This window comes from Chiloscyllium punctatum, chromosome 20, assembly GCF_047496795.1.
Source record: "Chiloscyllium punctatum isolate Juve2018m chromosome 20, sChiPun1.3, whole genome shotgun sequence".
Classification (NCBI taxonomy): Eukaryota; Metazoa; Chordata; class Chondrichthyes; order Orectolobiformes; family Hemiscylliidae; genus Chiloscyllium; species Chiloscyllium punctatum.
Window position 1 is genome coordinate 8,184,965 of NC_092758.1, and position 22,798 is coordinate 8,207,762.

Below are 22,798 nucleotides of genomic sequence, written 5' to 3' on the forward strand. Positions count from 1 at the left end.
TCACCGTAGTACAACGTGGGCATTCCTTATTTTTAAGTGTCCCTGGTGGGACTAGGATCCCCACCCAAGGGAATCATTTCTCCTCCATCTGTGATGTAGTGACTTTAATATTTAACTTTTAACTTTGTTCGTTATATCTTTCTACATTGTATTTAACTTTTTGTATCGAGATACTTCTACCTAAGATGGACCATTGTGTGTGGCGACATTGAAAACTTTTCAATATATTCGGTTATATTTGTATTTATGTGCACGTGACAATAAAATCTAAACAAAACCTAAATCTATTTTGTCCTTCCCCTTAATTATGCTGCAGGTTTCAATGAGATCACTTCTTCTAAACCCTAGAGAATACACCTTCAATTTGCCCAATGTTCTTCATAGGACAGTCACTCCATCAGAGGATCAAGTCTGGTGAACCTGTTCTGGGCTCCCTCTGTGTCAACGATAACGTTCTTCAGGAACTATGTAAAATACTGCCTCTACCGTGGAAGCTATCTTCTACAAAATTGAACCAGCACTCGATTATCTATAAACACAAATCCTCTTGAATTCAAGATTAATATACGGTTAGCCTTCCTAGCAGCTTCTGCACCTGTATGTTAGATTTCAGTGACACAATGATGAGGATACCCAGATCTCTTTATACATCGACACTTTGTAACTTCATGCCATTGAAGTAATAATATCGCAGAATTAATTACATCCCCATTCGACTAGTTGTTGAGATCAGATTTTTATCGAATTTTAATACCACCACAGTCGCAATGGGACTCCAAACCATCTCTTAGGAAAGACCTAAGAAGTATTGATTATGTTAGGACTGGCATCTGGTCTTGCGCTCTTTCAATAGCTTAATTGAATGGCTCGGCTGCAACTGAAGTCTTCATTTGGAAATTGTCTACATATAATATTAGCCCTGCAGCAAGGGGTATTTTGAAATAATTACCCAATTGTATTAGCAAACACAGAGAACGGTTCCAACGGCGCGTAACTCTTTCCCCTGGTCACTCTGCCTGAATGCAAGAGCAACGTAACTATGTTTGAGCTGGCTGCAACGTAAGTTTGGTCACGGCAGGAGCACTGTGTGCAATTCTGGTCGGCAACACATAAGAAAGATTTGATTATACAAGGTGGAGTGAAAAAAAAACATTCGCCAGAATGTTGGCTTGACAGAAGAGATTCAGCTACGAAAAAAAGACGAGATAAACTGTGATTGATTCCGGGTACAACGTTCTGAGGGACAATAAAAGCCAAGGTAGAGAGAAACGTTTCCCCTACTTAGAGGGTTCAATAATCAAAACGACGTAATATTAACATAAGGATCAGGACATTTAGAACTGATATAAGGATTTTTCTTCTTCAACGAGGGAGTTGTGGACATCTTGACTTCACTGTCTTAAACGGTGGTGAAAACAGGAAACCTCAAAAGACAACTATTTAGATGAACACGTGGACGTCGTAACATCCAAGGCTATGGGCGAAATATTGGAGAATTTGAATGTCTGATGCCCGAAACAGACACTTTGTCTCTCTTGGAGAAAGTGAGGACTGCAGATGCTGGAGATCAGAGTTGAAAATGTGTTGCTGGAAAAGCACAGCATGTCAGGCAGCATCCAAGGATCAGGAGAATCGACGTTTCGGGCATGAGCCCTTCTTCAGGAATCATCTCTGTCACTCTTTCCTACCGCAGCAACTTTAGGACTCTAGCCTCAATCCGTTTTATTTGTTTTTGTTGCTTTGCTGGACGAGGACTTCATCAGCTTGGTCAGCATTTATGGTCCATCCACATAAATTGCTAACCATATTGCTAACCACATTGCTGTACATCTGGAGTCACATGCAGCAGCCATGATCAGTAGTTTGCCTCCCCTCTAAGGAATGGGTTTGTACACCAACCTAACATCAGGCAGCTCTCGACTTCACGTCAACTTTAAATTCAAAACTCACCTCCCGCTGTGGGATTCGAACCCACGTCCCCAGAGCATTGGGTTTGCGGACTGCGATTACCTCCACACAAATGTCTCCCCATTACGACTCTCAGCGGTTAATTAGCAAACACAACTCAGATTTCCAAAATTAACCTCAATGTATTGACTTATTTCATCAAAGGCCAGCCGAGATGTCCGCGTGGATAATTCCCACATATTTGGTCTCAAATACTCGGCGATATTCTCAACAAAGGGCTTGTATTCCTGCTGCTCGGGAACCGATCAAAGACCTCGTAAAGAGGTCCGACACAAGCCCACTCATTATTGCCATTGCTCCCAGGTGGATGTTGCTGTAAAATAGATCGACAAGTCGATTACCTTATCTTGTCTCTTACAGGACAATGTTACGGATGCATGTCAATACTTTAGTATGTAAAAGAGGAAGTAAACGAAACACAGCCCGGAGGAGATTGGCAGTTCATGGTTGCACGACACATAGGCGGACACTGTTGGTCTTGTCGCTTCTTCGCCGTGATCCTTTAGCTGGAGAAAAAGGCACTGTAGACGCAGGGCAGCGTTTCAGTTTCTTATTGGTAGACAGCGACACGAACAGCCTCAAACAATAACTGCAGCATTTGTCCTGAACGGTATGTTGTTTCAGGATTTATTGCAATTGCACAAAATGAAAGGACGGTGCATGTGCAATTCAAAAATCTTTTACAAACACAAGTAATGGCCCTTTTATTTAGTATTCTTTGTAAAATCGGAATAACGTTCTTTAGCAGCAGAAAGGCTGATTCTCCTTAGAATCGTATATCCAATTAATACGCAAAGCAGAACAAAGAACTGTGGATGCTGGAGACCTGAAACAAAAAAAAAACCTTAAAAATTCCGCAGACCTGGTAGCATTTGTGGAGAGAAAACAATTAATGCTTCGAGTTCAGAAAAAGTGTTGAGTGTTTTTTTCTGCACAGAGGCTGCCAGACCTGCTGCATTTCTCCAACATTTGCTGTTTTGTTCCAAATAATTCATGATAGCCCAGGACTCAAATGCCTACTGTAACCTGACGCTATTCCCAGTAACATACAGCATATTGTGATTCGGTTTCAATTGTTGGTCACTGATACAATTTGCAGATCACCCGAACGATCATGCTGACGGGCTGAATAATTATTTTGCTGTTGGGTTACGTCAGGAATGCATTTGCCAATATATTTAAAGAATTAACATATTTGCATAAAAATTAACGTGAGGGTAGACACCAAGTGTAAAATGTTATCTGCAACTCTGCTCTCTAAATACTCCTAGGCAATAGATCCATGCCATATCACTGAGTCAAAATTAAAATTCGAGATCTGGAGCTCCTGATATGAAATAAAACAGAACATGATGAAAACACACAACAGCCCTAACAACGGTTGTGGGGAAGGGGTCGGGGATATCCATCGGGTTAATATTTCGTGTCGTGAACTTGCATGGGAACCTGTTGTGTTCAGAAACACAATTCGAAACATCAACTTTCTTACTCTCATTTCAAATACCGCCATTCCTTTTGAGTGAATCCAACGCATTATTTTTCATTCTGCATAACTTACTGGCGTGCTGATGGAACTGACTATGGAGCATTCTTTAGTTTAATAAGCACAGGTGAGCAGCACAATATCAAAATTTAACATGCAATTTTATAAAACCAGCAATTTGCATTTACTTTTTCCTAGTTACGGTAGACAATCATGGCATGCATCTCACAAGGACAATTATCAAAAGCAAGCATAAAAACAAACCACCAACTAATCACGTCAGTACATAATATACCAAATTGCCAAAAGCGTGCAAAAAAGTCAAGTTTTAAGATTTACCCCAAATGATTCTGAAATATTAAGCAAGCGAGGTCCAAGGCACGTGCAATAAGTCATCCACTGATGGAGCAATTAAAATCCAGGATGAATAACTCACCGTAATTGGAGCAGTGTAGACACTGCGAAAGGCTATGGTCCTAGAAGTGTTTATGAATATAGAGGGATACAAGGCTTTTGAAACATTTGAAGAAGCATAGAAAATTTTTACATCGACGTACTGGTCCACTGAGTGCCATTTATATTAGCAAGCACAGGTCTGATGAGTGAACAAATCTTGATATTCGTTTGAGATATGCATGGCTGTAAGCATATCGAAAACGAGATTTGCGACAATGGCAGGAATGTATTGAAATAGACATTTCCAGACAGGGGGGTGGGGGGGGGGAGCGGGGGGCGGGGGACGGGGGCAGTGGACGGGATAAAAACATTGACTTTGCACTCTTTTATGAGATGTTGGCATCTCAGGCAAGGCCAACACTTTTGCTCACTTTTCGTACTCTTGAGAAGCTGATGCTAAATTGCATTTTTGAAAAGTGGCAGTCCATCATTTTTAGTAGACCCGCAGTGCTTTTAGCAATGGATTTCCGGGATATTAACATAGGAACTGTGAAGAACTAGCACTCAAATTCCAAATCAGGATTGTGTGTGGCTTAGTGAATAAATTGCAGATGGTGGTTTAACCATTTATTTGCTGCCCTTATTTTCTGACTCGTTGAGGTCACATGTTTGGAAGATTTTGGTAAGGAAATCCTAACAAAGAGTTACATTACGTCTTGTAGGTACTACAACAGCTAAATTCGAAGGGGCGAGATATAGACATATCTGGTACACATAAAAGATTTAACAAGGAACTTTTTTTCTCTAACCGATAGATATCTGTTCAGTGATGTCTAAGAGGAACAATCTCAGCTTCTGCATACTCATTGTATGGCTGAAGACCCTCTGGTATCACTAAAACACTAGGTCTAAAAACCTGGTGTTATCAGGTCTAAAAACATGATAATAAGCGACGTTAAATCCTAGTTTGATAGATTATATTATCAGTCAAAATTCTAGTGAATATTAGAGGCAGACTTGTGAGCTACTCTCCCATGTTATAAAATGCTTTCATATGGGAAGCTATCGATGAAACCATATGTTGAAGCAAAACTGACAACAGATTGAACTGTATAGTTTTGGCGACGCTTACAGTTATGGAACCATTGCCCTAAATAATATGAACGTAATTTATTAGATTCTGGATTGTGGAAAATGGTTGAAGTTCTTCGATCTTAAAAGTCAATGTTGGAGAAATTGGAAAATTAACGTGTAAACCTTTTACTGCTATCATAGCTTTCGGTTCAATGTGCATACTGCCCAGTCAACCTTTAAGGTTGGGGATCAATCCAGTTTCAATGCAAAATGTAGGACATACCATGAATAGCAGCAAACATACCCAAAAGTGAAGTGTCAACATCGAACATAGAACATAGAACAATACAGCGTAGTACAGGCCCTTCGGTTCTTGATGTTGCGTCAACCTGAGGAATCAATCAGAAGCCCATCTAACTTACACTATTCCATTATCATCCATATGTTTATCCAATAACGATGTAAATGCCCTGAAAGTTGGTGAGTTGCAGGCAGGACATTCCATGCCCTTACTACTCTCTGAGTAAAGAACTTGCCTCTGACATCTGACACCCCTCAATTTACACCTATGTCCCCTCGTGCTTGCCATCACCATTCGAGGAAAAGGGCTCTCATTGTTTACTCTATCTAATCCTACAAACTTGGTGAGGCAACAAAATGATGAAGCAACAACGCTTGTTACCAAACAGCAAGCTGCAGCAGTTCAGGTTAAGAAAGTCCAGAAGATCTGAATCAGAACGAAACCGTCTGTGGTCTTCCCACTTGAAATTCTGAATGGAGGTATACGATGACGAACCGTTTCAAGGCAGAGGAGGTTCCACAAATATCATTATGTCAATGCTCATTGATAATAGGAGACGCAGGATATCACTGCAAAAGAGGAGTCTGAAGCTTTACAACAATTTTCCTCCAGAAGTGCCGAATGTATGATTCAGCTCAACCACCTGCAGATATCCAAACAGTCACAGATGTCAGGCTACAGCCATTTCAATTCACTTCACGTAGTACTAAGAAACTTATGGAGGCACTGAACATTGCGAAGGCATTGTACCCTGACAACATTCCAGCAAAAATACTGATGAATTCTGCTCCAGAACATGCTGCTGCTTACCAAGCTGCTGCAGGACAGCTGCAACAGTGACAATTGCAAGACCATGTGTAAAATGATCTGAATGTGTCCTGTGCGCATATAGCAATCATTGCCAAATCAATCGACTCGCAATCATTTCACTTGTAACTATTTCAGCGCATCTTTATTGCATCTGGGTCAAAATCTTGGAACTTCCTCCCTAAACGCATTGTTGGTGAAACAATGTCCAATGATTGCTGCGATTCAAGCAGGCATCTCGCCATCATCTTCTCAAGAACAACTAGGATTGGCAACACAACCTGTGAAGTTCACGTCTCTTGAATGATTTCATCGTGGAGATTCAACATCCTGGGTTTTAACGTAGACCTGGTGATGTTTTGTTCGCTCATGTCCAAAGGAATTCAGCTGGAAAATGTTCTCGTTGCTGCACGTAGACCCAGACCACGTGCACTTGCATCTGATTATCACTTCACCTTTCTTCTGATGATCAGAATTTAAAGCGTTAACATCATCGATGAAAAAAAGGCTCGTCTGTTCCCAATAATAGTATAGAAGAGTTGTGTGAAGCACGGTGTGATGTCATTTTTATTCGTTAAAAAAATTAACTGGCGTTGAACTTTGACAACAGGGCTGACCCGCTGTCTGGTAAGATATTTTGCACGTCTTGTCAAACAAAGTTGTCTACTTCTGCACACGAAGTTAATAGATTTCGATTTCACCACATGTTGACCGCATGATAATTAATTTAAGAATCTAGCTAGAAGACTACAGATACTTGTTGAGGCGCTGGTCACTAAGAAAGCAGGCATTCTGAGAGAGAACGACCCTTCACAGGTAAACAACATACCTGAAGAATTTCGGCTGTCCACGAGATTCAGAAGGTGTGCCCATATTGAATATTTACGTTTCTCGTTTTAATATAAATTAATAAAATAATTGTTGAAAAACTGTGGTCAATGTAGTCGACTTCAGAATGTTCGACCGATCTAAGAGAAACATGAAAGTACACCTTGATCACTGGCAACATCCGAAATGAATTTGATCAATTCGTGATTTCCTTCAATAACACAGCTCTCAATATAGTGATCTGCTGACTTCCCTCTCCTGGGTTGCATGATCTTTGTTATGACGGAAATGTGGAGGAACATGATAGCTATTCGCGTGAAAGCTGGAGGTGTAGCTGTTGAATGCAGAAGACGCGGGTTTTATCTTCATGTTGTCATACGCTCTAAATCACCAATGGCCTATGCAAACCGGTTCAAAATAATACGAGAGCGATTTGCGCGGATTAGAAGCTCTAATTGGTCACTTAGGTCTCGAGCGTGCAGTTATATTAGATTAAATTCAAAATACTGCATGTTGGAATTGTGAAATAAGAGCAGAAAGTAATGGGGAAATTCGCAAAACCCAGCAGCAGTTGCAGAGAGAGAAACAGAGTTAACGTTTCGTGTTTCATATGATTCTTCATCAGAACTATCTATCAGTAATAGCTGATCTCAATGTAATCTCAAATCCAGATTTCTGCTTACACCTGTTACGTTTCAGTTCCGGAATTAACAATAATTCATGCTGTCTGAAACAGATTCAAGCTCTCTGATTCCACGATCTTTTGAGAGAGTTCGAAAGGTTTACAGTACCCACAGAAAAAGCATTTTGCTTCATTTCTATTTTAAATAAACGATCCCCAATATTAAAATTGTGACCACCCCCCCCCCCACCCTGCCTCAATCTAGAGTCTCCCATAAAATGAATCTGCTCTCCATATTTACCAAGCCAAGATCACCTATGATCTTACGTGTTTGAAGCAAATCACGACTTACACTTCCAGATCAAAAGGGGACAGCTCTAGTTGTCGAAACGTGCCTCACAAGACAAAACCACACACATTAAAGGTATTAATTTCGCTAACTTTTTTATGAACCTCCTCCAACATATTTAAATTATTCCTTATATAAAGTGACCAGTACTGTGTAAGGCATTCTAGATGCAGTTCCAGAACGCTGTATACATGAAGCATACCTTCCTTACTTTTGTGTTTAACCCACAACTGCACGATAATTTTCAATTTCCTGTTTGTTTTCCATGACTTGCTGCAAATGAATATTTGCATGTGAAACATTTTGCACTCCATTCGCAGGGACACGCAGAACTTTCTCCACCTACACAAGATACAAAGACATGCATTCATTAAGGGAGTCGAAGGTTAAGGGGATAACGCAGGAAAATGTAGTTAAGGATTATGAAAAAACCCATGATCTCATCAAATCATGGCGTTTACTCATTGGCCTAAATGGTCTAATTCTGACGCTACTTCTTGCGCTCTTATCTTAGAACTCTTCAATCTCTCACGAGAAGCTTGGGAAGTGATTGCTGGGCCCCTTGCTTGGATATTTGTATCATCGATAGTCACAGGTGAGGTGCCAGAAGACTGAAGGCTGGCTGACGTCGTACCATTACTTAAGAAAGGTGGTAAGGTCAAGCCAGGGAACTATACATGAGTGAACCTGACGTCAGTGGCGGGCAAGTTGTTGGAGGGAATCCCAGATTTGGAAAGGCAAGGACTGATTACGGATAGTCAACATGGCTTTGTGCATGGGAAATCATGTGTCACTGACTTGAAAAAGTAACAAAGTAAAAAAGAGTAACAGGGAGAACGAGCTATTTCGATACAGAACTGGCTAAAAGGTAGAAGACAGAGGGTGGTGGTGGAGGGTTGTTTTTCAGACTCGAGGCCTCTGATTAGTCGAGTGCCACAAGGATCAGTGCTGGGTCCACTACCTTTCGTCATTTATATAAATAAATTAAATATGAACATAGGAGGTATTGTTAGTAAGTTTGCTGATGACACCAAATTTGAAGGAGTAGTGGACAGCAAAGAAGGTTACCTCAGATCATAACGGGCTGTTGATCAGATGGGCTAATGGGCTGAGGAATGGCAGATGGAGTTTAATTTAGATAAATGCGAGGTGCTGCATTTTGGGAAAGCAAATCTTAGCAAGACTTATACACTTAATGGTAAGGTTCTAGGAAGTGTTGCTGAACAGAGAGACCTTGGAGTGCAGGTTCATAGCTCCTTGAAAGTAGAGTCGCATGTCGATAGGATAGTGAAAAAGGCGTTTGGTATGCTTTCCTTTATTGATCAGAGCATTGAGTATAGGAGTTGGGAGGCCATGTTGCGGCTGTACAGGAAGTGGGAATATTGCGTGCAACTCTGGTCTCCTTGCTATCGGAAAGATGTTGTGAAACTTGAAAGGATTCAGACAAGATTTACATGATGTTGCCAGGATTGGAGGATTTGAGCTACAAGGAGAGGGTGAATAGGTTGGGGCTGTTTTCCCTGGAAGGCTAAGGGGTGACCTCATATAGGTTTATAAAATCATGAGGGGCATGGGTTGAATAAATAGGCAAAGTCTTTTCCCTGGGATGGGGGCATCCAGAACTAGATGGCATAAGTTTAGATTGAGAGGGGAAAGATAACAAGGGACCTAAGGGGCATTTTTCTTTCAGGCAGAGGGTGGTGTGTGTATGGAATGAGCTGCCAGAGGAAGTGGTGGAGACTGGTACAATTACCAACATTTCGAAGGCATCTGGATGGGTATATGAATAGGAAGCGTTTAGAGGAATTGATGGCAAATGGGACTAGATTAGGATACCTGGTCAGCATGGACGATGGGGACTGAAGAGTCTGTTTCTGTGCTGTCCATCTTTATGACTCCGTGACTCTATTTGCCTACTTCTTCTATATTCTTCATGTTAAAATAGACAATTTTACACTTCCCTCATTATATCAACTTATTGTCCCTTTGTTACATCTTTGCCTACTCGTTAACATATTTTTATAATGTCGTTGTGTCTTCCATAAATTATTTTCAGAGTTACCATTGACAATTTCTATCTAAAAATGTCAGTCCACTCAACTTTCCAGTTCTTGCAGGTGTTACGGATGGTCTGGCACAGGTGCTCTACTGAACCATTCCTCTTGGTGATACCTACAAAGTGTTGCTAGGTACTCACGTTGCATGCTTTTCAAGGGGATGCTATCTCGTATTCCTCCCATGCATCCTCACATACGAGGTGGGGTTTTCTGCCTCACAGGATCCTCACTTCAGTTGCTCATGAAAATGATTATAATTATCATCCAAAATAATCTGCTCCCCAATGTTGAACCTCTGTCTAGAAAAGTTAAAATCAACGTAATTTATAGGAGTGTATGACAATTGGGCTATTAGTAGATTATCAGACAATTCAAAATGTATGGATGAGTAATATATTTTATAAGTTGTGGCGCATTTCTTTTTCTTACGCACCTTAAGATAACATTTATGCCTCAACATATCTATCATGTATTTGTGCATGCCTCCGTTATTCAAACATTTATCAGTTTCTATGTCTTCTTTTGAGTTACAACTTTAAAATGTTACAATTTTCTTCTCACTATCGTGCCCAAATTTCTGTCTTAAGTGCTGTATGAATGTGCATTACAAAGTTGTAAAGACCTCAATAAAATATTCTTTTCCATTGTTCCATTGCTTCTCTTCTATCTAAATTAGCAGTAGGAACATAATTCATGCTAATAGCCAGATTTACTGACAATGAGAAAAAAAATCCAAAACATGAATGTCAATAGCTGTATCTCCAAAATAGCAAGCACAATGACCTAAGACACAATAAATTTGATTGCAAACAGGACTGAGCGTTACAAATTTTATAGTTGAGTTGTCAATGTTCAGAATAATTATAGACTCGGGTTGGAGCCTGTGATGAAACAGATTTATTTGGGTATGTTTATCATTGGAAATATATAATTTTGAATTAGCTTTTGCTGCATTAATTTCTAATCTATTGCTGACCTCGAATGGATTTTCTACATTAATGTTTATGATTGATCACAACCTGCTAATCCAATATTGTAAAGGCCATGGCACTTTTTTTCTTAAGCTGATGTGTTATTGGAGTATTTTAAAATGCTTTATTTCACAATGTCTGCAAAAAGCATTTTACACTTAAGAGTTTTGGATGAAAACAAAACACTCATTATAGATTAAAAATATCCTCATGTTCTATGGTGGCCTGCCCGGGAAATGCCTTGTTTTAAACGTTGACTTAACAAAATGACTAGATCTTTACAGAATAGTCGAAGTGCGAAATGAAATTACGTCCATTTGATCTTTGTTTTATGTTCACTTTATGATTTTCAAAATCTACGTACGTCATCAAGGATTAAAATCTGAGAATATTACGCAAAAATGCTTATTTTAAAATGTCTAAGTACTTCACATATTCTTATCTAAAATCTATGACTTTAAGGGATCAAAATGACCAGAAATATTTTAGACCCATCATTGCCGATATTTCTAGTTACTGGAAGAATATTGATTCCAAATATTTAGTAACTTTGACAAGATAAAAATTGCAACAGTTTGGCAGAGAGTTACTTGCTCTAGCATTTATACAACATGCTCTACTGAAGCCATTCAAAGCATCTGTATCAAACAAATAGATATGTTGATTAATATTTGTACATTTATGAATGTTGTTTATGTGCATAGGTGCATTTACAACTAATAGACAATAGGTAAATTCCACTCAACAGTAAAATTTTGTCAATCATTTCCAAGGAGAAAATTATTATTTTCCTACACTGCTTCCATGAACATTGATATCATTAAGAGGTAACGTTACTTCGCAAGGCTTCAAGAATAAGAAATCACTTTTGGATGATTTTGAAGATAAACAGAGAGTGTACTGATTTCCTTCAGGAATGGGGAGCGTCAGAGGACCACGAGGATAACTATTCATTTCTTTCGGAAAAGCTCTTCGATTAAAAGCAGCATTCGACTCCCTCTGGCTGCAGCAACAATAATTTGTGGACTCGTAGTAATCTGAACTTCTGGCTTGTTTACACTTCAGTGCCACCAGGAAAATTATGATTACAAGGAACATAAAGGATGTGGAACCAAATATGATGATCAAATAAACATTCAGATCCGAAAATTGTTCTGGATTTCTGGGTTGGTGACTATGCACAGAGAGTTTATCTGTACCATTGGGCATGATTGAAAAGTAGACTGTCGCCGTGCTGGAGAGACTGGGCTGTCCATTATCCTTCACCAGGATCACTACTCTTTGCATGGTGGAGTCGTATTGCTTATAACCTCGAACTGCCTTTATTTCTCCAGTGAACAGGCCGATACTGAGGAGACTGGGATCAGTGGCTTCAATAATTTTGAAGGAAAGCCGCATGTTCTGTCCTGAATCCGCGTCGGTAGCGATTACCTTGGTGAGCAAATTCCCCGGATATAACGATTGGCTCAGAATCTTCACAGCCGATGAAATATTCCACGCTGAAGGCGAAACAATAATAGGAGCATTGTCATTTTGGTCCAGAATAATAACATTCACAATGGCAGTACTGCTCAATGGGGGATTTCCAGCGTCGCGAGCTTGAACTTTGAACTCAAAGTTCTTCAACTTTTCATAGTCGAATGACAGTAGAGCATTAATATTTCCACTCTTTGAGTTAATTGTAATATAAGGAGCGGGAGATCCACCTTTCATTTGCTTTTTCAAGATAAGATAAGACACTTCCCCATTTTGATCCAAATCTGCATCCGAAGCAGTGACGGCAAATATAGAAGCACCAGGATTATTGTTTTCCATTACGAACACGTTATATGAAGATTGTGTAAATCTTGGAGCGTTGTCGTTTACATCAGAAACTGACACAATTAGAAGTTTCTTTGTAGCTAGAGGCGGAGATCCTCTGTCACGAGCCAAAATTGATATATTGTACATTGGTGTTGTTTCCCGATCCAAAGTACGACTAGTGACCAATTTATAATTGTTGCTCATAGTCGTCTGCAATTGAAATGGTACATCCATGTCAACATCACATTGAGTTTGTCCATTTTCACTGGAGTCAGCATCCCTTACACTGATTGTAGCTATCCTGGTCCCAGGTAGAGCATCTTCTGATACTGTACTGGATAATGACGTCACCTCAATCTCGGGGGCATTGTCATTCGTATCAATTAATTTGACGATAACTTTGGCACGTCCGAGCATTGGATAGGAACCTTTATCCACAGTTTCTACATCAAGTTCATAAATAGCCAATTCTTCAAAATCTAGTGCTCCTTCAACTCTGATTTCTCCAGTTATCGGGTCTAATTTGAAAACCTCACGAGCCTTTTGCGAAGCGTGACTTGTGAAAGAATATGTTAGCTCAGCATTTGTGCCTTCATCTGAATCAACAGCATTGAGTTCCACAACTAAAGTACCTTTAGGAGTGTTTTCTTCAACATTGACTCTGTATGTTTCGTGATCAAACACAGGTGCGTTGTCATTGATGTCCATAACATAAATTCGAATCCGAGTAGTACCGGATCTCTGGGGCACCCCACCGTCAATGGCAGTAAGCACAAGATCAAAGGTTGACTGTTCTTCACGATCCAAAGGCTTTTCTAGCAGCAATTCGGCACTTGTACTCGCATCATTTCTGGTCTGAAATTTGAGGCTGAAATGCTCGTTTACGCTGATCTGGTAAATGCTGACTGCATTTCTGCCTACGTCCGCGTCGTGAGCGCTCTCAAGAGGGAATCGCATTCCTGGCGCAATCGCCTCAATAATCTGTAAAACATATTCATCCTTTGGAAAACGCGGTGCGTTATCATTTATATCTAGTATTTCCACTGAAACGCGATGCATATCCGAAGGATTTTCCAGCACTATTTGGAAGGATAGGAAGCAGGTAGAGCTTTTTTTGCAGAGCTGTTCTCTGTCTATTCTTGCATTAACAAACAAAATTCCATTTTTCAGATTTACCTCCATGTATTGCTTTCTGCTGTCAGAGACGATACGAAATTTGCGGGCCGACAATTCCCGAACGTTTAGACTCAAATCCTCAGCGATATTCCCAACAAAGGCCCCATATTCCAATTCCTCGGGAATCGAGTAGCGAATTTGCCCCAAAACCAGTTCCAGCACGGTTTGCAGAAAAATGAAAGACGCTCCGATGCCGAATATGTTCGCCATTGCTCTTTCTGATTTTTAAATCACTAATCGTTACCTCTGACGCCTCTGACAAAAAGGGCAATCTCGACTAATTTCTAACACCAACGCCCAAGATAGAAATTCAAGCTCTTCGTAACACGTCCTTTCAGCATTAATGGAGCGACAGTCTGTTTCGAACATTACCAATCTTCTTCTTCAATCCCTGCGAGAGGAGGTGGGTAGATCTCGACCGCTGTTTCAGCTCCTTATTGGCGGACAGCGACACAAAGTGTCGCAACCAATAACTGCAACAAACGACCTTAAAGCTGTACTCCTTCCAAAAACTATATACATTTAGAAGTGTGCAATCAAAATCTAACAAGCAGGTACAATAACTTGTGTGTATTGTGAAATCACACGTTCGTCTAACTTAAGGTATGACATGCATTAAAATATATTACATTTCCTGGAATACGTTCGTGATATCACTAATTGCCAGTTTTACGTTGCCACATTTTCACGTGTTAAATTTTGCTGATCGAGCATTTTCATTTTTATTTTGACATAAATAAGTTTATATAGTTTTCTTTTGTGCAATGAACGTTTAATACACAGTTTATTTGGTTAATGTAAGATAAATAAGTGGAGGTAGATCCTGCCCATTGACAAATAATTAAAGATTCAATCATCAAACTTCATGTTCAGACTTTGAACTTTGCTTATCTTTAGGGTGTGTGCTTAGTAATTGGCATTTAGGTTGAGGCCATTAAATCAATCCTTTATATACTGTTTTTAATTAGCTAATCTATTTTTTCTAAGCAACCTGCAGACAGATGATAGTCCATCCCTTTGCAGCATGTTGGGCTTGAACCTGTGCATCCCGGTTCACAGGTAGGGATTCTACAACTGTACTACAAGAGGTCCTCACAAATAGTTGTGTTTGTTTTTTAAATTTAGGCTTTTTCTTCCCTAACCAAACAGTTTCACATATTATTGCAGACCTCTCGAGCAAGTGGGACTTGAAGCCGGATGTCTTGGTCTAGGTGTAGGGATACCATCAATGCGCCACAAAATGGACCAAATCAGTGGTTATTTAGAATGTCTTACTGTGACATATTCAGCTGCACTTGGACTTAAATTGCATATCAATTAATTCTGCAACGTATAAGCTGATATATTTCGAACAATGTCCAGTTTTGTTTCAACTTATTACTCAATGTCAGCGTGTTGACCTGAAATGTTCACTCTGACTCTGCAGCCACAGATACTGAGCATTTTCAGTATTTTCTGGACTTATCATTAAATTGTCTTGTCGCACCAATATAATGAGGCTTCCCGTAATGTTTCCTAGAAAAAGAATACTTGACAATATTTGGACTGGTGAAACAGCTATGATTATGGCAAAATACGTTGTAGACTATATACCTGCCAAACATCGACGTGTTTCAAAAACGTGGAATGTAAATCTTATCATCGTTAATGACTTACACAATGCAAATATTGAAATAGTGCTGTAGTGCTGGAGACACCAGGTTGATTCTTGCCAGGGTAACAACAGAATGATTCCAGAATAACGAGGTAACGCTTTAACTATTGAGTACCTAATTAAAGCGAAAACATATAAAGCAAGCATTACACTGCTAATCTGTCGACAACTTGCAAAGTAACATTGTAGCATGCACACATTAACACTCCATAGTATCTTGTACTGTATTTATGAATAAGAATATTTCCTCTCAAGCCATTGAAATCTATGTTTGTGTCAGAAGATTTCTGCTGGATAGGAGAAGCCCATGACATGAAAATGCTTGCTGTCTAGTAATCATAATCGGATAATGTAAATTGAGTTGTGTTTTTCAGATCCTCTCGTTAGCCTCATATCTTTATGCTGCACAACCTACTCATCATTTCGGTGAAATACTTGACTCATGTTGTTTCTTAATTAAGTGAAATGTACAAACTGACTGTCAATAAATTTATCTTCTGACAATACTTTTTGTGCCAAAACAAATTTTATCAATTGGGATAATATGCAGTTTCGATAATTTAATATTCTAAACCTTCATTATGATTTTTGTTTTCAGTACAAATATATTGGCAGGAATCCATTGAACTTCCAAGCCAGAATAAGAATAGCTGAAAATGAAATGAGCACTTCTTTTAACGGATAAGAGTTGTGAATATGTCGTTATTTTATTAGTTTTTACAAAGTAAAAATATACATAGTGATCATCCGTTCTCACTTGCATGATGATACCAATTAATATGATGTCTTCTGTACATTGAAAGCTTCGTATCGGGCTAGATGATATAGCATTTCTAGCTGCTGGCAAATGTAATCATTTGTAATTGGTCTTCAAATGTCTCTTCTGCTAATTTCTAACATGTTCATGCCAATAACCGAAAAATTGCCTGCTGCCTGCTTAGGTCTATCGTCGTTTCTCTTAGAAAGGTGTCTGAAGAACTCTGGAACACAGAGCATAGAACATTGCAGCGTAGAAATGACCCATCGTCCCTCGATCTTGCGTGGGCCTGGGAACTGTCGGCGCAACTCTACTAACTGATTACCAAGGCAAATTAATCAGCTTAGCTACTGTTGCTAAGCTGATTAATCGAATCTGTAAGTAAAACAAAACCCTTCCATGTTAATTGGCCTGCTTCACTCGCAAGTCCCTATTAAATGTTACAGAGTTACAGAGTTGTTAATGCTACGGGGTCTATGAACCAGTGCAAAATGTTACATATAACCTTTCTTATTTCTCATTTCCAGAAAAAATAATTTGACATCTTAATTTCAAGTACTGAGATAATCACGCTGCTGTGTATTGGTGACATTCCAACTAATAGAAATACACTTCAGTCCTTACCTATCTGTCTGTACTTCTTAAATGTATTGTAACCTTGAATACCCAGGTCCTAATGTTTCTATCTCGCAGCTCTATCTGTCTGATGGTTCTAAGATCACACTTACTTATTTCCTGTTGCACTGTCAATGTATCGGTTTTGTTAAAAGTTTATCATTATTATCATTATTATTAACTCACTTATTCATTCACAATGGTTCACAATCATGGGTTAGCCCATCATTTATTGCTCTTTTTGAATTTCCTCGCAGACAGTTAAGAGTCTGGCGTCATATGGAGGCCAGAGCAGATGAAATGAGTATGGCAAGTTTCCTTCCATGCAGTGTATAAATGAACCGAAAGAGATTTAAAACAAGTAAGAGTGGCGAAATGATCACCATTACAACAGCTTTGTATCCCAGATGTGCACTTTTATTGAATTTGCATTTCCACATCTGCCATGGTGGATTTCAAACTCACATCTGAAATAATGGAACAAAACAAAGAACTGCAAATGCTGGAAATCCAACATAAGAGCAGAAAATGCAGGAGAAACTCAACAGGTCTGGCAGGGTCTGTTAAGAGAAAACAGACTTAAAATTTCGGATCCAGTACCCTCCTTGAGAAATGCAAGATGGCGACAAGATGACAAAATTTGTATTTGTGTATTAAAAACAAACAAAACATTTAAGAAGCGCAGAAAGCCAGGACGAAATACAAGTGCAACTTTGTTAATTAGACTGACATCAATATATGAAGACACAATGACCTCGGTATTAGAAATCAGGAAGAAGAATTAGTTTATCTAGAAATGAGAACGTTCTAAAGATGTATCAGTGGACCCCAAAGTGTTAACTTTGCTTTCTTTTCACAGATGTTGCAGTCTTGCTGAGATTTTCCAGTAATTCCTATTGTTGTTCCAAAAAATATTAGCCTGGGCTGCTTGAATTATTTGAGTCCAGTAATATTAATACTGAGCTTCCGACTCTCCAGGAATATGCCAAATCCATTCAAATACTGGGACCTTGATTTGTTACTTTAAACGTTCCTAATCTCCATTAGTTTTGTGTCCCATTTTCTGCCTATCACTCCTTTTGATCAACTTCACTCTCATTGCTACTTTGCTTTTTTGCCTTATCTTCTTGATTTTGTCTACGAAATATTCTCACAGCTCAAGCCATCTTCCATCCTAGTTATGCAGCTCACTAGAAAATTAACCCAAGCACTGTTCAGGCGAATATTAGCCTGAAGATATTGAACTCACTTTTCAGTATTGTGAGAGTGATCCATGTTCAAAAACTATTTCACCAACACAAATACTTGGGCCAACTTTCCTCAGGTTTTGGGTCATGTTTTCCCGATGTCACTATGCTTGCAGCTCACGTAATAATGCAGAAATGATTACCTTTGATGTTCATTTATTTCGTTAACGACTATCTGTTCATATAGACCCAGCAAAGGCTTTTGAATTGAACAAAAGTGGTATTGATTTAGCTGATTAGGATTTATCAGAAGCAATTACTATGTTTATTCATTTGTTTTCAACAACAGATTTTTCTTTCGATTCTGTCCAGGTCTGGACAGCTCGTGGTAGGCTGCTAAAAGTTTAAAGAATTATAACTCACATGTCTGAAAAAGAAATAGAAGAAACACTTGGTCTGTCTCAAAAATATTTGCGAAGACAGTGGTGCAGCCTGCCAACTTTATAGAACATAGAACATAGAACAATACAGCACAGAACAGGCCCTTCAGCCCACGATGTTGTGCCGAACTTCTAACCTAGATTAAGCACCCATCCATGTACCTATCCAAATGCCGCTTAAAGGTCGCCAATGATTCTGACTCCACCACTCCCACGGGCAGCGCATTCCATACCCCCACTACTCTCTGGGTAAAGAACCCACCCTTGACATCTCCCCTATACCTTCCATCCTTCACCTTAAATTTATGTCCCCTTGTAACACTCTGTTGTACCCGGGGGAAAAGTTTCTGACTGTCTACTCTATCTATTCCTCTGATCATCTTATAAACCTCTATCAAGTCACCCCCTCATCCTTCGCCGTTCCAACGAGAAAAGGCCGAGAACTCTCAACCTATCCTCGTACGACCTACTCTCCATTCCAGGCAACATCCTGGTAAATCTTCTCTGCACCCTCTCCAAAGCTTCCACATCTTTCCTAAAGTGAGGCGACCAGAACTGCACATAGTACTCCAACTGTGGCCTAACCAAAGTCCTGTACAGCTGCAACATCACTTCACGACTCTTGAATTCAATCCCTCTGCTAATGAACGATAATATTCCATAGGCCTTCTTACAAACTCTATCCACCTGAGTGGCAACCTTCAATGATCTATGTACATAGACCCCAAGATCCCTCTGTTCCTCCACCTGACTAAGAACCCTACCATTAACCTTGTATTCCGCATTCTTATTTGTTCTTCCAAAATGGACAACCTCACACTTGGCAGGGTTGAACTCCATCTGCCACTCCTCAGCCCAGCTCTGCATCATATCTCAGTCCCTCTGCAGCCGACAACAGCCCTCCTCACTGTCCACAACTCCACCTATCTTCGTATCATCTGCAAATTTACTGACCCACCCTTCGACTCCCTCATCTAAGTCATTAATAAAAATTACAAACAGCAGAGGACCCAGAACTGAACCCTGCGGAACTCCACTTGTAACTGGGCTCCAGGCTGAATATTTACCATCTACCACCACTCTCTGCCTTCGACCGGTTAGCCAGTTTTCTATCCAATTGGCCAAATTTCCCTCTATCCCATGCCTCCTGACTTTCCGCATAAGCCTACCATGGGGAACCTTATCAAATGCCTTACTAAAATCCATGTACACTACATCCACTGCTCTACCCTCATCCACATGCTTGGTCACCTCCTCGAAGAATTCAATAAGACTTGTAAGGCAAGACCTACCCTTCACAAATCCGTGCTGGCTGTCCCGAATCAAGCAGTGTCTTTCCAGATACTCGTAAATCCTATCCCTCAGTACCCTTTCCATTACTTTGCCTACCACAGAAGTAAGACTAACTGGCCTGTAATTCCCGGGGTTATCCCTATTCCCTTTTTTGAACAGGGGCACAACATTCGCTACTCTCCAGTCCCCTGGTACCACCCCCGTTGCCAGTGAAGACGAGAAGATCATTGCCAACGGTACTGCAATTTCCTCTCTTGCTTCCCACATAATCCTAGGATATATCCCGTCAGGCCCGGGGGACTTGTCTATCCTCAAGTTGTTCAAAATGTCCAACACATCTTCCTTCCTAACAGGTATCTCTTCTAGCTTAACAGTCCGTTTCACACTCTCCTCTTCAACAACACGGTCCCTCTCGTTCGTAAATACTAAAGAGAAGTACTTGAAATGAAATGCCTTGGCATGTAGGCATGAATTACTTCATTCCATCAATAGCAAGCACCAAAATATAAAAATTAGAAATGTTATGTGGAAGGTATTTCATTTTTATAAAAACTGGGATTTCAGGGAACCAGCCGCTATTACAACAGAAGAATTAGAAGTCTACAGTCTATTTCATGGCCCTGTGGTCCCTAAATCAGCTTTAAAGTGAGCAATCTGCTATTGAAGTCAAGGTAGGAATACAATTTTACTAAATGTGGTAATTAAGGAACAGAATGAGGTTAAGACCGAGTTAATCTATGTTGTTTTAATTACATATATATTGAGGGATGAAAGGTAATGCAGATATTCTATTTTCTTTGAAAGAATGTTGAGGGAATATTTTGGAACACCTGACAGGGTAGGCAGGAATTCAGTTTAAAACATCATTCCTAAAACTACACTTCCAACAGTTTTGCATTCTTTCTGCACTGAACGGTCATGCCAGCCAAGATGTTATGCTCAGGTTTATGAATGCAATATGAATCGACATCAGGTTTCTTAGCTGAGGCAGCAATGCAGAGACTTAGACAAACAGCTCTGCCAACTATCCAACCCAAACATTAGGTCCGCAACGTGGATGACATCTTTATCATCACTAAATGAAACAAATTAGATGAAACTTTCAAGACCATCAATAATACCCTTACTGACATAAAATTTACTACAGAGGATGAAAACAACAACAAACTGCCATTCCTAGACGTTACAGTAGATCAAACAGCTAATGGGGAAGTTCAAACCAGTGTCTTCTGGGAAACAACGCATACAGCCTAAATATGGAACTACTGAATCAATCATCCCAACATCTGCAAACAAAGCTGCATTAGAAAAGTATTTCAACGAGCCACCACACACTGCAGCACAGAAGAACTATGCAGAGCAGAGAGAAAAAAAAATCACCTACACAGTGTATTCAAAAAGAACGGGTAACCAATGAACACAGTCCGCCGACCTCCCACCAAAAAACTCAAACAAGCAGGCAAAACACGTCCAGAAACCCTAGCCAATCTCCTCTACATCAAAGACATCTCACAAATGAATACCAGACAACTCAGACCCCTTGACATCATGGTAGCTTACAAACCACCAAAACAGCAGCCAATGATCTTGAAAGACCCCATACAGACGACAAGCAAAACTCATGTCATTTAAAAAATACCTTGCAAGAACTGTAAAACACTACATTGGACAAACAGGCAGAAAACCTGCCACCAGGATGGCACGAACATCAACTCGTCACAAAATGACATGACCCACTCTAACTAGTATCCTTACATATGGATGAGGAAGGAAATCACTTTGACTGGGACAACACATCCATCCCAGCACAAGGCAAACAGAGATAGGCACGAAAATTACTATGAAGCATGGCATTCCAACTGGAACGCAGAAGCTCACTGAAGATGTTACCTAATATTGTGACAAAACATCTGGAAACGAACCTTCCAGCTCAGCGAGCAAACCTACACCCATGAATCAACAATTTTCAAACTTTTCCGCTAAGATTTCACTGCGTGGTTTTGAAGAATTTCGGAACGTACTGCATATGGAGCACAGACGCATCAAACTCCATTGCATTGACCTTTTTTGACTTCATTTATTAATTCACGGAATGTGGCTGTTAATGGTTAAGTCACGATTTACTACCCCACACAATCGCTGAGAAAGTAGTGTACAGATCCATCGTTGAACTGTTGCAGTTGATGAAGTAGATGTAGAATCGAATCGAATAACAATTTATCGTCATGGGAATTTTTCAAAAAGGACTACAGTGAAAAGTTTTATAAGTTGCCATATCACCAACCGAAATTAATGTCAGAAGTCATAAACAAGTATAAAAGAAAAGTTCATCACTGTTCAATAAACGGTTCGTGGCTAGGCTGGAAAGCCAAGCCAAAGCTGTCACACTTGGCTGGGCCAAGAACGCCACGCTTGGACGACGCAGCCTTGCCATTCCGAGACAAGACTTCAATGCTTGGACCAGACCTCCACGCTGGGACTTCTTGCCAGCTGCTGGAATACCTGGAAGCCACGGAAAAAGATATCTATGTCGGGACAAGACCGTCATGCAAGGCTGAGACTATCCCTCTTGTTTACCACCACCTCACGTGGTGACCACGAAACCAGAAGACAGGTCTGCCAAGTGCCTTATCTTTGCCACGTGTTTGCTGGGCCTGTGTCAAGTCATTAAAAGAAGATAAGGTACCATAATAAATGGAAGCATTAAATAAATAAGTAATTTTATGGAGTAGAGCATCTCTGGGCTCCTGGACTGAGGAGACAGTACGTCGCGCTGCTACTCTGCTGTCATTGGAGATGTACATCCACAGTGTTGTGAATAAGGGAATTTCAGGTGTTGTGGCACAGAGACAATGAAGAACTGGATATGAGGTTCATGTTAGGATGTTATCTGGCTTCGAGTTAATCCTTTTCATGATGCTTGCCCTATGGATCTGCCCTCCTTCCATTTCTGAGTCGTAGGAATGATGCGGTGGAATGTGTTGTCGAAGAAGGCATTTTTCATCAGTGCGCTGCAT

The 22,798-nt window shown here is 40.0% G+C and overlaps 1 protein-coding gene and 1 pseudogene across 1 annotated transcript; both read right to left on the reverse strand.

Moving 5' to 3' along the window:
* Positions 1 to 11,069: 11,069 nt before the first annotated feature.
* LOC140491853 (protocadherin-10-like) lies at positions 11,070 to 14,210 on the reverse strand. Its single transcript, XM_072590264.1, has one exon. The coding sequence runs from the start codon at positions 14,043 to 14,045 to the stop codon at positions 11,640 to 11,642; it is 2,406 nt and encodes an 801-aa protein (XP_072446365.1). The 5' UTR covers positions 14,046 to 14,210; the 3' UTR covers positions 11,070 to 11,639.
* Positions 14,211 to 16,592: 2,382 nt separating this feature from the next.
* The window catches only part of LOC140492300 (uncharacterized), a 34,354-nt pseudogene continuing 28,148 nt past the window's right edge, over positions 16,593 to 22,798 (reverse strand).

What these genes read in the sequence shown, in the direction of transcription:
- LOC140491853 (XM_072590264.1), bottom strand. Translation starts at nt 14,045, where the DNA reads ATGGCGAACATATTCGGCATCGGAGCGTCTTTCATTTTTCTGCAAACC.